The sequence below is a fragment of the Cinclus cinclus genome, chromosome 19 (genome assembly GCF_963662255.1).
Source record: "Cinclus cinclus chromosome 19, bCinCin1.1, whole genome shotgun sequence".
In the NCBI taxonomy this organism is placed as follows: domain Eukaryota; kingdom Metazoa; phylum Chordata; class Aves; order Passeriformes; family Cinclidae; genus Cinclus; species Cinclus cinclus.
The window spans coordinates 222,191-242,271 of NC_085064.1; the positions used below are offsets into that span (position 1 = coordinate 222,191).

Below are 20,081 nucleotides of genomic sequence, written 5' to 3' on the forward strand. Positions count from 1 at the left end.
GAGTGCTGGGGGGCAGGAGTGTGTGCGCGTGTGTGCGCGCGAGAGAGAAAGAACTTTTGAAGGTCAGCCTGTAATTACAGCATTGATGACATCTAGCAAAGGAACTATAAGGAGTACAGATACTGGATTACTGAAGCTAGACAAAACCAGATCATTCTGGCTTCGTGGTACATAACTGGAACAGGATGTTGGTTACCATTTAAAGAGGGAAGCCCAGCAACTGCATCCCTGCCCACTTCCCACCTGCTTTTATGCTATAGCTTGACTTAACGGGTCAGGTACAAGCTGTTGAACAAGTCACACTAGGAACTACAAGACCTTAACTGACCATTACTCATACAGGACAGGAAGGAGCTGAATCCTGGAAAAAAATTAATGTCTTCATTCTTAATGTATCCAGTAAGTGCCTTAACAAGGCTTCAACTTCTTGAGTTTTCTGTAATCAGAGTGTCATAGAGGGATAATATCTAATGTGGCAAAAGAAGAAGAGAGTGATACAACATTTAGTTTCTCTTATATGACACCTAGAGATGGTAGCCGAGGCTTTAGGGTCATGTATATGTAGTTTACCACCTACTTACTGTATAAGAGTAGCCCAGAACATAGTGAATTCTTTCACACATACACACAGTATGGAGCCCTTAAGGCTGAGGCTTGGATGAGCCCTTCCCCAAGTCCCTAAAGCCCAGTTTGGGCTTTAGAAACCAGTATAGACTATGAGTCTTTTTTGTCCAGTTCCTTATTCTAGTGGCAATGCAGTATACATAAATATTTTATATGTTTAAAAGTAACAAAACACTTCATTCTAAAGAGAAATAAAAACCCACATGCAATTTGAAAGGGCTATGGCTGTTCATGGTAGCAAGAGAGCTGCTTTCTAGACTGAGCAAATGCACACATACATTCAGTTTCCTGGTTTGCAAAGAAATAAGGCCTGTTCTAGTTATAGTCTTTTATTGGTGTGTGGGTGTGGCAGGGATTCTTGTTTGTTTGGGTTAGTGTTTTTTCTTGAGGCTGGGTGTGTGGGGGGGTTTTGTAAGTTGGGATTCTTTTTTCAGGTTTTGGAGGGGGGGTTGGTTGGCTGGGTTTTCTTGGTTTGGGTTTGGGGGTGGGGAGGAGTGTTTGTTTCTGTCTTGTTGGTTTGCTGTTGTTTCTCAGTGCATAACACATATGCAAGTATGTACCTGGAATGAATAGCAGGTTCTCTACCTTCATGTGATTATTTCTATAAATGGGCAAGTATTTGTAATTGATAGATTCAAATGGATTTTTTTTTAGTACTGTGACAGTCAACTGAATAAATATTTAAATAGTAATTAAGAGGGCAGGGAATGTATAACGTTATTGCCTAACTAGTTACATATGGTGAAGGTTGCTACTCCTGACATATGTTTTCTGCTGTTCTTTGTCTGTTTGACCAGTAAAGGCTAGCTCGAACATGTTTTCCTAAAGGTGTGGGTCTGTAACTCGTGCTTGCGGGCGCAAGGGCTTTTTCAGAGCTGTTGGCTTATTCTGCATTTGAAATATATAACCCTTTTCATTTGGATTTGGTTTTCAATATATATGCATATGTAGGTATATATACTTGCAATTTCTACTGTAAATTTTCAGGGATTAAAAATCCTGAGTATAAGGAATTTAAAATAATGGGATCATAAAAGGCAGGGGAAGGAAAAATCCCATCAGTAAGTGATAAGGTATTTCAGAATAATTTCTGTTGCTTTCTCTGTATGAAAATAAGTATCACACTATTTTCATTGTTAACAATTCAGTGTCATGGTTCATATGCACAGTGCTTGCTTATTCTGTTAAAGTACTGTTTTCTCTGTTTTAAGATAGGCTTTTCAGATAGGTTAATCTGTTTTTGTGAAGGACTAAATTAGTCCCTGGGAACCTGATATTAATAATAATGGAAGGCTCAAGATTATTCAGAAAACATCTGTACTTGCATGCAGGCTAGAGTGTTTTTATTCTTACTAGTTGAGCACAGCAACTTCACCAGCCTGTATACTGCTTAGCTGCTTCACTTTGTTGCTGACCTGTAACTGACTGACCCCTATTTGCTACTGGAAATTGTGGTACTAGCATCTGACTTGATGAGAAAATGGAGATAATTTTCTGCATATTTATTTATAGATTTATTAGGTATTATGTAAATAATGTTTACATAAATGGAAACTGTTATGTAAAGGTATTATGCAGAGTGTTATCAATCTGGAATGTCAGTTTGTCTTTGAATGGTAGCAGACTGCTTTGTAATTTAATAATGGTATATTGTTAAGAATGTTGCCACATTTGTGATCAAAGACACTTTACCATTGGTCTTAAATGCTGATGTATTACCATTGTTTTCAATGTCATATGATAGCATGTCTGGTTTGTATTTTAGATATGAAATCCAAATAGAAACAGTCCTATCACATCTGAAACTGTTTCAAGTGCTATTTATCACCTTTGTGAAGAAGAAACTTCATTTATTCCTTCATCTGTAATAAACTATAAATTTGACCCCACCTGTTTCCTTCACACACACAGAACTAATAACTTTCAAATTTAGAAAGTAAAAAGACAAGAAATCAGGATGTAGCACAGAGCATTGCTCTTTCCATTTGAGTTTCCTGAAGTGCTGTATCATAGCTATGGGATTGCTGTTTATGTTTCCTGGAATCTTTTCAGACTTTTGGAGACCTGCTTCAGTTGGACAGCTTTACTCTGTAAACTAACACTACAAAATAGTTTTTTCCCTTTCTGGCTAAGTATATATTCTTACTGTCACCAAGACCTTGCAATTCCTTTTGAAAAAGCAGTCATCTTTCCTGAAGTATCAAAGATATTCTTGTGAGAGCAACAAACCTTCTTGTGATTAAAATGCATTCCGAGCCACCTTGACAACAGTAGGAAAAAAGACTTCAATCCATGAAAGCTAAGACTTCATCTCCATTTAGGATTAAGACTTAATTCTGTGGTCAGGCATCCCAGAAATAACAGCCACACAAATGTCAAGTACTGCAGTCTGAAACTAACATTACCCAGGCTGCATCATGCACTTCTTCACTTTAGAATGCACCATAAGGAAAAGGTAGAGTGAAGCAAGGAAAATTATTTATTTATTTGTAAAATTAGATTTTATTTTACATCTAAGAAAAAAAGATACAGGTTCCAATGCAATTAATATTCTCACATGGCCATTACCGTTAGTACACCAGGTTAAAAGAACAAGGGAACTAAAGAAATAAGAGTAATTCATGATGCTTACTATACAACCCTGCAGTTCTTTGGGATCCTAAGAAGGCTATAACCCAGAGTTCGTTAACACACAAGCAGCACTCCCCTTAAGCAGGAAGATTTCCGGCATCAGCAGCCATGGAGTCGGACCCCAATCAAAGGCAAAACCTGCAATTACAAAGTGAAGAGAATAAATGCAAGTTAAGTAGGAAAAAGTTAATTTTGCCCCAATTAATCAAGCAAGTGGGATGCAGTTATCACGTTAGATTTGTGCATGGTTCCACTAACACCGTATCTCTTGCAGAAGGAGAGAGAATATGTGATTTTAAGTCAGTACGATAAACGCTAGTGCATTTTTTATCATAATAGTAACAGGAATATTCTTAGCAAACAGAACTTGCCAAAATTTCGGGTACTAGTCGGAAGCGGCGTAACCCAGCAGGCAGCGAGACTGCCCAGCACCGCTTCTCGCCCGTGAAGAAGCGGCGATGGCGGGGGCTGATGACGTCGGGGGCTGATGACGTCGGAGAGCGCCGGAAGCTGCCGGATCGTGAGAGCGGCGGGTCCGAGAGCGGTTTCTCTCTGGTGCCGGCGGTTCGCCCGGCGCGGGCTCGGCCCAGCCCTCCTCTCCCTTCAGCGCCGGGCAGTCGTGAGGCCCTGGTCTTGTCTTGAGGGTGACCCTTCTGTCGTGGGTGCCTGCGGACTGCGGCGCGGGCTGCGGAAGTGCCGAGAGCCGGTCCTGCCGTAGGAGCGATGGCCGCAGGGAAACACCCGGCCGTGCTGGGCTCCGGGAGTCCGCGCAAGCCGTGGCGACTGCCTGCCGACGGACACCCCGCGCCGGGCTGCTACCTGAGGTGAGCGACGCGGAGCTATCGGCAGCAGCGGCGCTGACTCTGCGGTCCTGCCGTGCTTTTTGCATTTGGAAGTATATTGGGAGCGGGCGCGGGGAGCGGATGGGGCTGGCTGTGCAGCACCTGGAAAAGAGGCTCGAGCACCGGTTTCAGCAGCCTTACGGCAGCCCTTAATTTCAGTATTAGGTTCACGTATTGAATACGACAAACGCCTTGGGGCTCACGGAGTTTTTATTTGTAGCCGGCCTATTAGAATTTTTACTTGGTTTGAAGAGACCATATGCCTGTTCCAACAGCAACTATGTTCACTGCCATACGTGCTGAGGAAAGCTGGTAAGTGCTTCTGCAGTAAAAGTTACTGTAATGAACTTGTGACTTAATAGGAGCAGCTGCTTCTGTGCATTTGACATCCAGAATCTTCTTGTCTGTTTTGCCAACAACTGCATGCCATGTGCAGCCTTTCATAGTGTCGACTGCACTTTTCTGTATTCCTATGCCCTGTTAAGAGGTATCCCCTATGTTCTTATTCTGTGATGGTAAAATGTCTATATAGAAATAAACATACTATTGAATCCCACTCAGATACCTCAATTCTTTCAATTTGGGAGTGACTAATAACTTAGACCTTCCAGAGAAAATAAATAAATAAATACTATTTTTAAACTGTTTACCTGATGTTTATCTTGTTAATCAATGGTCCCAGGTCACTGAAGGAACTTGAGATGTCACAGGATAGTATGCATGCATACAGAATGTAGTTCAGGAGGTGGTATTCAATTTCACAGTTAAGTCTCAGTGGAAATAAACTGAGAGAAAAGGGGGGAAAACAAACCCAACAGGATTTAAAAAATATGTTTAGGTCAATGCGGTGAAGACACATCAAAACTGATGCTAGACCAGCACAAGCTCAGATCTTGTGCAGAAATATGACTACCGTGACCTGCAACACAGTTTGTCAGACATCTGTTTATACATTTTTTTTAATACTAACTAGTTACCTGCTTTGTATTTAAAATAGTTCAGGACAAAGATAAGAGTAAATTATGTTAGCAACTAGCTTATCACTCTGCTTATGTGCTTTGTTTTTTCCCTTTTATCAGAATAATCCATGAGTAAGCTCTAAGACAATGTTTATTTGCTGCAATAGGTTTAAAACTTAAACTAACCCCTACCTTATTAGATTCAAAATTTGAAAGTGTTAATCTAAACCAAGAAATATGTTAACATTCATAATGAATGCTAACAGTCACTAGCTACATGCAATTTACTTTTAAGTCTTCTGTGGGACAAATGGTAGTTCAGGGTGCATGCAAATGCTTAGTCCTAACCTAAAGAATATTTTAAAATGCATTTGCTCTCTTCAGTCTGTGTGTTAACATGCCATTTGCAATACTTATGTACCAGTAATAAAGATGTGATTCTTATTTTCTGAACGGAACTAATACAGTATTTTGATGTATCACAGGTAAATTTTTCCATAACCTTATGGAGAAAAAGGACTTTGAAGCATGGCTTGATAACATTTCTATTGCATTTCTTTCTCTGACGGACTTGCAGAAAAATGAAACTCTGGATCACCTGATTAGCTTGAGTGGAGCAGTCCAGCTCAGGCACCTCTCCAATAATCTAGAGATTCTCCTCAAGAGGGACTTCCTCAAACTTCTTCCATTGGAACTTAGTTTTTATCTGTTAAAATGGCTTGATCCGCAGACCTTACTCACATGTTGCCTCGTCTCTAAGCAGTGGAACAAGGTTATAAGTGCCTGTACAGAGGTGTGGCAGACTGCATGTAAGAATTTGGGTTGGCAGATAGATGACTCTGTTCAGGATCCTCTACACTGGAAGAAGGTTTACCTAAAAGCTATTTTAAGGATGAAGCAACTGAAGGACCACGAAGCTTTTGAGACATCCTCTTTAATTGGACACAGTGCCAGAGTATATGCACTTTACTATAAAGATGGACTTCTGTGTACAGGTAGGTAGGACAGACAACTTGGGAGTCTTAAAATTCTTTGTCTTCTCTTTCCCCTCATAAGATTAATCACCATTTGCTTTTCTTTTACCAGACAAATTATTTTCATAGTGCGAACACAGATGATGATTCTAAATTAGTTATTTTTTCAACTTCTGGAACACCTGGTGTACTAATAAATCCATTAACCACTTTAATAAGAACACAAGGAGACAGATATCTTTGTTGGATAAAGAAATAGTAACAGCAGGCATCATTGTCCCTGCCCATGGCAGGGTGGTTGGAACTAAACAGTTTTTAAGGGCCCTTCCAATCTAGATTGCTCTATGCTTTTGATCATGCTCTTACTATAAGTAAACCCATTTGAGAAGTACAGATATGTTAGCTGTCCTCTTAGATGATGGCAGCTTTCAATTGAAAGGACTTTGGGCTGTGAGAGAATGTCAGTCTCCCGAAGTGTGGAAGAAAAACTCCTATCTTCTTCCTTGAAATAAGGCTGTAAGCACTTTCAGTTCTTAACGTAAGTGCTTCATGAAGTGCTGTAAAACTAAATTTAACCTTGTTACTAGTCTGACTTGCACATAATTTCAGCTTCCTCTCTGAAGAGTATAGACTTCAAGGTTTCAGTTTAAACTTAAGTTGCAGACAGAACATGTATGAAGCCTTAGTATGAAAGAATAGTAAGAGTTACAATGAACTGCTGTCAGAGCATATTCCAGGGATTTTCCAGTCATTTGGAATGACAGTGTTATAAGTTGGGAATACTGACTTCAGTCGCTCATTTGTTGGTACGTTAGGATGCTTATTAGAAGCCAGCAAGTACATTCTAGCCAGTCTTTCACTTACCTACTCAGCAGTGAATGTTTTACATGGAAAACAGCATTGTTAAAACTTTCTGACAACTTTTGTACTGAAACGCCTGGGAGAAGAAGCAGGTGTAAGGAGTCCAGGCTTTCATTTTGTACTCCAAAGCTAGCAGTTTAAAAAAAAGGAGCTTCAGGTAGAGAAAAGAAAGTGGCAGGATGTGGGGCCTGGTATTCATTTATATTTCAAGATTTGGTGGACCCCTGTCCTTCCTCAAAGAAACTAAAGCTTGCAATATAGTCAGTGGCTCTGCAGACCTGAGAGTGATGTGTCACATGAAACTTTCATGCATCTGTTTCACAGTAGACACTGTCAGTCAGAGGTAGTGCCAAAATCTACCAGTCTTGCAATTATCCTGTTCTTTTATATTCTAGGATCAGATGACTTGTCTGCAAAACTGTGGGATGTAAGCACAGGTCAGTGCATATATGGTATCCAGACACACACTTGTGCTGCAGTGAAGTTTGATGAACAAAAGCTTGTAACAGGATCTTTTGATAACACAGTAGCCTGTTGGGAATGGAGCTCTGGAGCAAAGACACAGCATTTTAGAGGACATACTGGTGCAGGTACGTTGACATTTTAAAATTGTAATTTCAGTGAAGTAACATATATCAAGCAAAATATAATCTAAGTTAGCTTTTTCAGTTTGTTCAGCCTCTGCTCTCTGTCACCTGAATCACCTCAGTTCCCCTTGACAGGGGAAGTGACCAGAACAGATAAGACTCTGGTCCTCAAATATGCCAAAGCTTAGCCATGTAGTGTTTTGCAATTGCATGGAAGTAACAATAAATGCCACAGTTATTCAGTGGCTTCAAGTAAAGAGGTGCAAATTTTAGGTGGCAGGGTGTACATAGCCATGGCCATTCTTTCTATTCCCAGACTGGACAGGAGCTTAAAGCAAAGAGCAAAATAGGACCTGGGAAACATATTTGCATTGCCCTCATAATTAAATTCTTTGTCGTGTACTTAGAAATACCCTCAGCTCAGCTGTATTTTTTTCCCCTTTTATTTATAAAATGTACTCATCCTGTGGAATTGTCTTACTAAAACTGTGGAAATAGGAACTAGCTTAAGTTACACTTTGCCACAACCCAGCCAAGGAACCACTGATATACATGCTCTTAATTTGGGCAAAAAACCCCAGTAATATTGCAATGTAAACTCAGGCATCGAGAGCAACAATTCATGTATACAGTTCAAGAACAATTAAAGATACAGTAGCATATGAATTCAGAAGCTGTTTAAGTCATATAGAAGCTACTAGTGGCTCACAGAATGATCATGCATAGAGACTGCTATTCCTTAACTTAGTTCCATCTCTGTTTGAAGTTTTTAGTGTGGATTACAATGATGAACTTGATATTCTGGTCAGTGGCTCTGCAGACTTCACTGTGAAAGTATGGGCCTTATCAACAGGAACATGCCTGAATACCCTTACTGGACACACAGAATGGGTCACTAAGGTGGGAATATTGATTTGTAATTAATCTTACACATTTATTTGCACTAAATTTGCAACATGTTCTAAATTTTTATTTCCTAATCCTGCAGGTAGGTTTAGAATGTGAAGAACATGTGGAAATACTACAAAGTAAAATTTCAACACAAAAAATATTTAAGTTGTAATTAAACCTTTCAGACCATTGAAGATACTTTAATTCCAAAGCAGCTTAGCTAATATTAGGAAGCAGCCTTTTGATTCAAAGACTGAATAAAAACTGGCTCTGAAAGACTACAGCTTTAAAAGTTATATAAAAAATCTATTAATCTTGATAGCAAAAACAACCTGCATATGAAACAATATTTTTCTTCTGAAAAGAAGAAAGGTGTGGGGGGGGTGTGACTGTACAGGTGAAGTATGTATGATTGCTTATTAATACAGTAAGTTGTCACTAGTAGGAACAAGAGTGTAACTGTAGTTACAACTGTAGTTTTTCTTCACTTGCTAAAAGTATTTGTACTGCCTTTGTAGATGGGTTCACTGTGCAGGTGGTCAGTGAAGTGAAAAATGCAAATGAAAACTAGTTTACTTAAAAGCATCAACATAATAAATCATTACCATCCTTCAATTACAGGTTGTTTTGCAGAAGTGCAAAGTTAAATCTCTTATGCATAGTCCCGGGGATTATATTCTCCTAAGTGCAGATAAGTATGAAATCAAGGTAGGTATCATATATCATGCATATATTAATTTGGTACAATGGAAAACAAAAAGCTTGAGTACTTTGCTGAAGTTTACAAATAAAAGAAGGCTTTAGTTTTCCCCCACATTTCCTGCTTTAGAGGCTGCACGCAGAACATGAAACTCTTTAGAAGCTAATTTTTCAGTGTTCACCTTAGCATTTAGTTTCTAATGATAGCTCTACCAGAATGGTGATGCAAAGAATCAGTGCTTTCAGGTCATGCTTATTGTGTTAACTTCACAGTGAAGCAGGTAACTGCAAATACTGTTGTGGACTTTGGGGTTGGAGGGTGCTCTAAGTCTGTGGCTATAGAAGCCTTCATAATTGAAACACTGTTACTTTTCTGTCCCAGTTGGATGGTTGATTTTCTTTTTTAATCCATTCTTTAAAGTACCCATTTTCACTGGGATTTTTTAGGCTAGAAACAACACGTGTTGTACCAATAGTGCAAGACAAGTCACCTGAAGAACTGATGTTCCTAGCTGAAAGAGATTAAATATTTCTTACAAAACCCTCATGCACACACCTGATGCTTAAAAAGCGACTGTGAGGCTTGCTCTATGTATGTAACAGTTTGTGAATGTGAATTTTTTATGGTCTTAAACTGTGTTTTAATTGTAGATTTGGCCTATTGGAAGGGAAATAAACTGCAAGTGCTTAAGAACACTGTCTGTTTCTGAAGACCGCAGCATCTCCCTACAGCCCAGACTGCACTTTGATGGTAAATACATAGTGTGCAGTTCAGCACTAGGATTATACCAGTGGGACTTTGCCAGCTATGATATTCTCAGGTAAACTGTTCCGTTTAGGATTCAGCCTTCATTAAATAAGTAAGAAGTAGATAATACTATTTTTAATAACTTAGTTTAGATGCTGAACAAAAGAATCTTGATAAAAAGTCTGCAAATATCTTGTTTTACACATTTAGAGCGGTTTAATTCTAATTTTGTCATCTGATAATATCAGTAATTTCATTACTGTTTTGGTTTCTGGGCACATGCTAATTCTCTTCCATATTTTTATTCCCTAGTCTGAAGTGTTTCAGTATAAACTTAAACCAGACTACAATGATGTAGTTGTTAATGTGAAAATGTAGTGGCCCAGAGCTAATGCTACCATGGTGACTGCTGTACAGAGAACCAGGCAGGCATTTCTGGGGTCCTTTGATGGGACAAGGAATTAAAAAGACTTTTCCCGTATAGCACTTCTGATCTGTCACTCCTGCTAATGCTGTGGAATGATAGTGAAATCTCTCAGACTGCAATAAGGGACCAAACATGATGGCATTCCATTTCCACAAAAAGAATCACGCTGTATGAGTCTGAAATGGTGGCATCAAAGATGGTAACTTCCTAAAGAAAAAAAATGCACTTTTAAAACCACTAGCAGACTCTTTAGCCTGAATATTTGTTGATATTTGAAAGATCTCCAGAAGTGCTTCTTACCAGTAAGAATAACTGAGTCATTTAACCTCTTACTTTACCCTCCCATCTTTCAAAATAGAAAGATGGTCTCTTCATGCTGAGAGCAGTTTTTCATCCCCACACATGTTTGTGCCTCAGTTCTTTGCTTTATGTAATGCTATGATCAAACATAAAGGCAGTTGTGGAAGACTCAACTCTTCAGTTTCTGTTCCAAGTTTTGTTTATTAAGGGAAGACATCTTTTATTTCTCCCCATGCTTAATTTACCATAAAACATCAGTAAAACAGCATTCTAAGGACCAGTCTTGGATGATTTATCTAACCTGCTTATCACAACAAGACATGTCTGTGTTTTACTTCTGCCTTTTAGATGATCAAAAGAATAATAACAGCTTTTACATCTTAGTTTGAAGATACTGAGGCATGAAATCCATATGGAAATTTATTGTAAAACACAAGTGCATTTACTCTTTTGTATGTGTTTGTATGTGGCTCTTTTTTTCTTGTGCTCTGCAGAACAATCCCTTTCAAACCTTTGCCTTTACTTATGTTCAGATGGGTCTTTCATGAGTGCACAAAGTCAGAACTGAAACCACAGACCTGACTGTAGCTAAGTGATCAGTTGCTTAATTTGAAAGATTTGCATCCAGTTCTTTCTAAATTATTTCAGAATTATGAGTTTAGACACTTTTTCTGTAGACATACAGGATTTGGTTTAGTAATTCAAGCTCATGACTGCATTGTAAGGGAGATTCTAAAACTGTTTTCTTGCCTTCTAGGGTTATCAAACCTCCAGACTTCTCAAATGTGTCCTTGCTGGGCTTTGGAGAGATATTTGCTCTACTGTTTGACAACAGATACCTGTATATAATGGACTTGAGGACAGAAAAACTAATAAGCCGCTGGCCTTTACCAGAATATAGAAAGTCAAAGAGAGGTTCAAGCTTTTTGGCTGGTGAAATATCTTGGTTAAATGGACTAAATGGCCAAAATGATACGGGCTTGGTTTTTGCCACCAGTATGCCAGACCATAGTATCCATTTGGTGTTATGGAAAGAACATGGCTGAAAAGATCACACGTAGAGAATCTTCAGGAATATGCGGCCTATCAGCAGTGTGTCCATAAAACGAGACTTTGCATGAACCAAAGCTGCACACCCAATGGTATCATCATGCAATGCACAATCATTTACTTTTATTTCAGCATTTGGGAATGGGTTGTTTTGGACATAGTGCAATGCAGCATGCTAACAGTATTCACCACAAATTTTTGTCTATATTCATGTTTAAATATACCTATTTGGGCTCTGAAGTATAGCTTGTAATGTTTAAACCATTCAAATCTGCTGTCAAGTCTGAAATTAAGTTGTGCTTGACCTGACTTCTGACCTTTTTTTTTGTTGCTGAAACAGAAAGTGAAGCTACTATTTTAGAACCCTAGGCTTTTGTACATGTAACAGCAAATACTGGTTACAGTGCATGGCTGCTTAACAAAAATAAGAAAATAGCAAACCCTTTCTCTCTCCAGAATCTTTCTCTTCCAAATGTTTTTCCATATGATAGCTTTAAATACTTAGCCTTTGAAACAGAAGAATCAAATGAGTCCTTTAACAAATACTTGTCCATGTACTTTTGTGCTATTTGATATGTTCTTAAAAGCTGTATCTACACCATCCCATGCTTTAGCAATGCTTTAGGTTGATCTTCCTTCCTCCCTCCCTCTCACCTTAATGTCAGTATTTTTTTTTTGTGATTTCTTCTTCCCACTGTTCAAGGTGACCTGATTTCATACTTCATACTGAATGAAGGCCAAGATTCCCAAATGTATGTGGTATGAATTACACCAATGAAGGGGAGTTTTCACATGCAAGAATCAGTATTTGAGTGATGCCGTAGGAGTTGAATGAAGTCACAGTAAAGCAGTCTCTTGAATACAAGGTCAGACTCTTAAGCACCTAGTTTTTCCACCTTTACACCAATTTACTTCAAAAAATGTTGTCTGTGCTCAAGGATTTTATCAGTTGGAGGCCATATTCACAACTCTCAATTCAAACTGCACTGTGTGGGGCATAAATGAGCTCCCAAAAGTGAGCTTTTTTCTCACTCCAAAGTACAGAAAGCTTCCATGAAAAAGAAAGTTTTCAATAACTTGTCTTGAAACAGAGTTCTCGTCATTCCTAATGCAGGAGTAATGTAACAGTATCATTATGATGTGTGCAGTAACTCAGCTTCTTCTGAAGGAGCCACCTATACAGCACTGCATTAACTTTGAAAGATTAAACAGAGGCGTGCCAGGAACGTTCTTGTTTCCAAATCAGCAAAACAGGAAAACTTGGTCAACTACTTTTTATTAGTGACCTTGCTCATGCAGAGTCCACAGAGAGGTGGACTGCAAGATGGCTGAGAAACTGAGACCCAAGCTGAGCCTTCCAGAAAGAATGGTGGGGAAAAGGAAGGTGGTGGGCATGGGATGGGGAGGCACTGCTACTGTCTCAAGATACCTAGTCAGCTATAAAGAAAACAATGTCACACTCAGTTTAGCTTCTTGCAGCAAGACAATGGTTAATGGTTCTTGTAACAATAGAAATTCTCCACAGTGAGATTAGTTTAAGACTGAAACCAGCTGCCCAGCCTTCCTAGACAAAGTCCTGAGCACACCATGCTATAAACAAGGAGTTGGACTTTCAGATGCCCCTTCTAAACAACAAGTCTGAAATTCTAAATGGACCTGTTACCATATAAGATTGTATGACTCACAGCAGCAGGCATCTCAGATACTAATATAGCTGTGAGGTTGTTGATACAGACTGGGAGATGCTGCAGTCACTGTGAAGCAAAGTTCCCTTTGGACATCTGCTAATGATACTAATCCACTAATGACAGAGATCTTTAAGGGCACAGGTATGTGCAGGTGCCACTACCAAGTAGATAAAGGAACGAAAGCATGACACTAATGTAGAAATTTTAAAAAGCATACTTGCTTTCACATACACTTCTCTCTGTCAGACACCAAAGTGTCAGGCTATTGCTGCCTTCAGTAGGAAGGTTCTAATCTATTGCCACAACATAGCAATGCATGCAGTTCTGGGAGCTTATGAAACAGCAACTGAAATTGTGAAACCAAAACTGTGAAACAGGTGAGCAAATGGTTTTTATATTTGCTTTCTTTCCATCTGACCCTTCAGCAACAGTCACTACCTAGCACTATTTCAATAGAGGTTAGAGAAAATGCAGCTTCTGTACCCTTACACCTACCAAAAATTCTATTTGCCCATCACATAAAGGACTAAAATCCAACTTGTGTCTAAATTTCATGAAACATTTTCCTACGAGGCTTCAAGATGCCAGGAAAAAACCCAACAAACTATTACATTTCATAAAAGTTGTTTGGCCATCTTTTTGCCTCCTCAAAATAGGTTCTTTTCAGTTCACAAAAGTCTGTTTTTCTTTAAGATCAATCTGTATCCCTTGCCTCTATTAAAACTTTTCAGCACAACCCGCACTTACCACTTTAATAGTTCACAACAGGTGCGATCACTCCTCTCAAACTTACATGTCTCTAAAGCCCAGTTGAACAAAACATTTTTTGTCAACAAAACTCTTAACGGCTGTGTTTAGTGTTACAATCCATCACATCTTTAACATACACTATTTCCAAGAAGAATAAGGGGTAATTTTTTTACAACTGAAAGGAAGATTGTGCTCAATTACTTGTCTACCTTTTAATCAAATTGATGCATACAAATTTGGTACCCAGTGACATACACACTGCAAGAATTAAGCAATGCTACCTTTAATATTCATGACTGTATTTGTACTTTCAGTACGTAGGTTGAAAACTGCTTTGCATTATTTGAGTTAGTTGACAAATACTGATTTTTATTATTGTTTTAACTGAAAACAAATTGTACATTTCCCAGAAGAAATACTGCAATCTGCATTGTCCCTTGATATCATTAAATGATTCGTGACCTTGCTATAGATTCCCTAAATAATTGCAGCAAAATGTAAACTCCATGTGGAAATCAATTTCATGTGATCTTTAAATTATATCCTCTGTCTTCCCACAATGGAGGTAAGCATTCCACTTTCTCTCCTTATAACTGAGACTTCACTTTTGAGGTCGCAGCATGGTTTGAGATAGCACCTTGTTAACATTCATGATTAATGATGAGTTATATCTCCACAGTGTTGTATCCCTGATGAGAGATTCTCTGGGAAGGTCTCTTTGAAGGGCCTTCCGACAGTGGTAAATGAGGGCAACATCCATGGGAACATTCACACTGTTTCCATAAGCACGTAGGACAGAATGGACTGAAGTCTGAATCACCTTTCGTGGATCGACTATCATTTTCCTGGGATTGATTACATCTTTCCTGTCAGGCTCTCTGTATACATGCTGTAATATGTTAACACCTGGCACAGTATTCCAAGATGAAATGTTGAACATGTGAGAAAATACGGTTTCTGGAAAGATATGGTTCTCAAAGAGGAAAACACTAGTCCCTGGGTTTTGTTCCTGAAGACTGTTCATCATTGTTTTCCAGTTTGGGTGTTTAAGGGGAAGAATTATTTCATCAGCATCATTAAGGACCACAAACTTGCTCCTTTCCATGTTACGGTATATACAGTCATTTAGAGCTGTGATTTGTCCATAGTAGCCAATGTGCATTCCATCTTGCATGAACTGCCATTTAGAAGAAACCCTGAGGTGTGAGTTTATTGGCCAGGGAATTATTTCAACAGTTCCTTCTTCTATATAAAACTTCAAGACTTTCTCCATCAGATGGCTGCAGTTGTTCTTATAGATCACCACTTTCTGTACTCCAAGAATCTTGTACATTTCCATACTCTGTATAAACTGCAAGACATTGTTGTAGTTTCCAAACATGGCAGAAATGCACACGGTGAAGTCAACAGAAAAGGTCTCAGCCTTGCGGTTTTTAATTTCAAACCTTGGCAGCTGGTCAATATTTCCATGTGGAAACTGATGAATTGATACATGTGTTGGATCACAATTTTCAGGTTCCAAACAAACTATATCTGCTGCACCATAAGGGAATCCAAATCTATCTGAGTGAACATCAATTTCTGCTTTTGATACATATATCTTTCCATCGGGCTGACAGCAGAACCAGCAGTACAGTTGTTTTACATCTTCATGGTGAACAATCCCAATCAGACGAGTGACTTTGCTTTCTCTGTCATCAAAGTATGGGGATATAATAAAAGTTTTATTATCTTTTAGTGCTGTTATTGTGCTGTTGGCAATTTTCCCTCTACATCTTCTACCTTCTTGAATTACTTTTGGCTGATGAGAAAGTCTCTGTAACCTCAAATAAGAAACTGTGAGCATTGAAGTTACAGTAATAATGCACACAGCACCAGCAGCAAAGTATGATTTTTTCCCAGCACACAACATTTTGTATGTATCTGAATGTGCATGCAAATTTATTTGTTCTTGTACTTTATGCTGCTGTTATCTGCAGGAGAGAAAAGACATAGTATCAGATAACAGTGACCATGATCACTGCTCAAGAATTTCACAAACAAGATGGAGGTGAGTCTCTATCATGGTGCACTGACTAAATCAGAGACCCAGCTACTGTGCTTTTATGAAACACCAGTCCCAGAACACACTTTAATGGTATGTACAATACTGTATGTGACAGCCTGAATGCCTCTGTTTGTCAGATATGTGGAGTATTTTCTGTACATGGAGGGTTCTGTAGAATAATATAACGAGGTCTATATACAGCAATACAAGGAGTATTCTATTTTCAATAATTCAAATTTTAGAATATCCAATTTAATAACTAGGCAGTAATTCTTAAAGCAAGCAAAGCTTTTCTCTTTTTTCCACCTACAGAGTGTGTACGTAAATTACGTTTTAAAAAAACAACTCTACCAGATTTCTCACAGACAAGCTAGAGGCAGATAAATTAAATGTATATAGAATTAATCAAGTTCATAATAAACATTCTAGCAGGGGATTACACACGATGGTCCAGATATAATCACTAATTTATGAATTCCCTAACTTGCAGATTACCACACATGAGACCATACACAGAGAGGAAAGGCAATTCATGCAGTCCAGCAGAAGGCAGGTGAAATCTATGCAGGTATAAAAGTCAGTCTCAGTTAGCCACTCCTCCCTACATAGCCCTGTACAAGGCAGGAGTTGCAGGAAAGGTCATCTCATAATAATGCTTACTACAGATCTGGGTCTCCTCACACTGCATTAATGCTGGCTCAGCTCCTGGCACGATTTGGGGAGTTAGGGCTTAAAACTGCTGCAGGAACAGGTAGGCAGTACTGAGTGCCTGGATGACTGAAGTCTTCAGCAGCATTTGTGCTAGCAAGTGTTAATGCCTGAGTGGGATTTTATGGCACTCTCAAGCACTAATTTCTGCAAATGGAGCCGAGATAAATTTTCTCTACAAATTCATCTTTACGTATTCAGATATGATCCAGAAACAGAGAAGTGACAGCAAATCTCCTCAAAGGCCTGCTTGTACCACAGAGATTCTTGGGAAGAAAGTGTCCCAGATTAATTAAATTAATGTCAGATCAGAGAACTGATTGGTAGAAGAGAGTTTCCCCAACAACCAGCAGGAAGTGCAGAGTAAAATACAGTCGGAATGAGCCGATACTATTGCATAAGATGACAAAAATGTTTCAAGCAGGTGAAAAGTAATTGCCTGTGCCTTCAAAATAATACACAGTATTTTCACAATTGCTCTTTCATGAAAAAGTGAACTAGGGAGAACCACAGTCAACAACACATCCCTGAAAATGTCCCATATGCCAAGGCTGATGTGATTTACAGAAGCTTTTTCTAGCTACCAAGAAATTGCTTTTCAGGCAAGAATAATCATAGGGGCACCAAAAATCTCACTACATCACACTAGGCACAAAGAAGAAAAGTAGCAGCAGAAAGCACTGACTCTTCTGCCTCTGAAATTGAGGGTCTGCCCCACAAGTCCTTAAAATTGAGAGCAGAACGGCAAATACATAGCAAGAGTCTGCTATTGCCGTACAACTTCCAGCTGGAGATTTGTGACTGAAAACCACTCAAACTTGTAAAGTCTTTTTATGAAACATTCTGAAGTATGAGTTTCCTCCAAACATTCTTATTCCAAGGATGTTATATATTTTGGCATTCTTACAACATAGAGAAGGTCATGTTGAACATTCTTCCCCATGGTTTTATCTATTTACAACTAAAAATACTGTTCTGTCTTACAGAATATTTTTTAATTAAAAAAAATTAATTAAAGAAATATCAAACCATGTCAACAGTAAATAACAAAATAAATTTATTACCTGTTCTTTCTTCTGCTTTTGCTAGCAATAAATAACAAGAAAAAAAGTATCTTTTCAATTGTGCTTTGAACAGCAAACACTGGAAAGGAAAAAGTACTTTTTAAAGCAGATAGCCAAGTGAAGTCCTGCATTTTTGCTAAGCTATTTTACTAAAATAATCTACTAATTGCTTATTTTAAACAGAAAAAAACTTAAATACTTCTAAGGAAAATTGCAATAATTGTCCACTACAGAACAATATTGAGAGAAAAAAAATTGTACAATACCTAAGACCCTTCCTGGCACATTTTATTTCGCACAGCTGTTGCTCTTTTAATGTCAGTAACAGCAGCCACACCTACCAGAAAAACAAGTTTTCCTTCTCTTGAGCAAAGCACACAGTTGTGTTGCAAGAACTTAATTTAAATTACAAATCAGTATGGAAAGTATGAGTATTTGTTGAAGCAAATCAAACATTTTTCATGGATTTTTTTTTTAAGGCTACTTAAGTTTTCTTCTGAAAATTAATCTTGCATGTTGATATAAACCCAGTTCACACACATACTTAAAAAGAACTAGAAAAATACACTATGTATCTGTATTTCTTGGACAAACCTTTTTTTTTTTTAATAGCATGCTACAAGCCTAGTTACAACATGTAGATACAGATTCTGATTAGGAACTGTGAGAGAGTGCTGAAACAACAGCGAGTTCCAGAAGCTGAGAAAAAAAAGAAAAATCAAGAGCTCAAAGAGACACATGAGAACACCAAGTCTTAAAGAAAAGAAGTATGTAATTATTTGACGAGTGAAATTCATGGTTTCCCCAACGGGACTCATTAATTTTGCTCTCCTGAGATAAAGAGCAAATATGTAGTCATAAAATACATGAAGTCAGTGTAATTAAGAACACTATATTTCCTCACTATAGAGAAGGTAAAATGGCAAGTTTTAACTTTAACAGTATGCTTTAAGCATATTTCAAGAAGTTTCTTTTATATTAACAATTCATTTCGATTTTGTATTTTTAATTCCAATTGATATGCAAGTAAACATGACACAAATTATGCAGATTTGGTTTAATACTAAATTTAGCTAATGGTATCAATGGCACTTTGCAGTATTCCACTTAACTGTAAACAGGCTTTCTTCCTCCCCACCACCCTGACAGACTGCAGTATTATCACCTCCTCCTCCTCTTCATATTTGTTACCCTTTTAGTCAACAAAACAGCTGAATGAAAGGTGAAACCATCTCATACGAAAGTCTTCCTTCACCAATCATTTCTGTGCAGTTGGCCCAGCTTCCATTACTCTCTAGTAGAGGAGACTAGAAATGTCTGTACCTTACCTATTTGTATGTAGCAAGTAACAAGCCCTCACTGTTGGAAATTTTCCTTCTTAATGCATGCTAGGATCACATTTTTTAGATATACAACATATTGCACAGATACATCTGAGCGTGTCATCAGCCTACAATTAATACATCTGCCCAGTGAGTCAAGCAAGTGCAGTTACACAATGTGCTTTCTTCTGCAGCAAGGTCATAATAAAGAGGTCTTGTCACGGTTAGAATCGTGGAACAGCTTGGGTTGGACAGGACTCTTAAATATCATCTAGTTCCAATCCCCTTGCTGTAGGTAAGACACCTTTCACTACACTGAGCTGCTCAAATTAGTGATGTATCTCCTTACTTCGTTGGTCAGAGTCCTTCTAAAATTTACTCTAAAACCTTGTATGGGACCAAGAATGCACTTACAAATTCTCATATACTCAAATCATCTTTTTTCCTTGTCCTAAAACAAGGAATCACTCATGCTTTAGCCACATTGTACCACTAGCTCACATTTATTGATCTCACATTATACGTTCTTCCTTGTCTTTTAGAATTGTCTTTTTAGAATTTTGAAATGGAATTTTTTTGTATCACCTTCAAATCGGATGTTGTTTTTACCTTTGTTGTCCAACTTCTACTTTCAGACCTTCTTTTCCAACATCTTTCTAAAACCCGCCACAACTAGTACTGTCTTTACTAAAAGCTGATACCAATCACTAATTTAGTTCAAGAGTCATTCCTGAGTAATAATTAACCTCCTTCACATGCTCCCTGCATTGTGGCTGTCCTTTGCAATTTGTTTTGTTTGCATGGAGACAGCTGAAGACCTTTTATGCTGCTCATTTCAGTATCTTGACAATGTCTACATTGCATTAAGTTTTTCATAACTCTCATCTTACTACTTTATCTCCCAGTCTA

General features: G+C 38.3%; 3 protein-coding genes across 6 annotated transcripts in view; 1 reads left to right on the forward strand and 2 right to left on the reverse strand.

Moving 5' to 3' along the window:
• The first annotated feature begins 3,901 nt into the window (after positions 1 to 3,901).
• Positions 3,902 to 11,902, forward strand: FBXW2 (F-box and WD repeat domain containing 2). Of its 4 annotated transcripts, none has more exons than XM_062505850.1 (7): positions 3,902 to 4,079; positions 5,634 to 6,051; positions 7,287 to 7,481; positions 8,245 to 8,378; positions 8,991 to 9,077; positions 9,720 to 9,889; positions 11,301 to 11,902. In XM_062505850.1, exons 2-7 carry the CDS (start codon positions 5,949 to 5,951, stop codon positions 11,587 to 11,589), a joined length of 978 nt encoding a protein of 325 aa, XP_062361834.1. In that variant the 5' UTR covers positions 3,902 to 4,079; positions 5,634 to 5,948; the 3' UTR covers positions 11,590 to 11,902. The 4 variants fall into 4 exon arrangements, with proteins under 4 accessions (XP_062361834.1, XP_062361832.1, XP_062361831.1 ...); XM_062505848.1 differs by lacking the exon at positions 3,902 to 4,079 and adding an exon at positions 4,081 to 4,409 and having other exon boundaries at positions 5,542 to 6,051; XM_062505847.1 differs by lacking the exon at positions 3,902 to 4,079 and having other exon boundaries at positions 4,840 to 6,051.
• Positions 11,903 to 14,608: 2,706 nt separating this feature from the next.
• LOC134051829 (uncharacterized) lies at positions 14,609 to 15,943 on the reverse strand. Its single transcript, XM_062505851.1, has one exon. It carries the CDS (start codon positions 15,941 to 15,943, stop codon positions 14,633 to 14,635), a length of 1,311 nt encoding a protein of 436 aa, XP_062361835.1. The 3' UTR covers positions 14,609 to 14,632.
• The window catches only part of RALGPS1 (Ral GEF with PH domain and SH3 binding motif 1), an 80,599-nt gene continuing 76,413 nt past the window's right edge, over positions 15,896 to 20,081 (reverse strand). The window contains exon 23 of the mRNA XM_062505840.1: positions 15,896 to 16,004. The gene's annotated coding sequence lies outside the window, so the exon portion shown is untranslated. The remainder of the gene's footprint in view (positions 16,005 to 20,081) is intronic.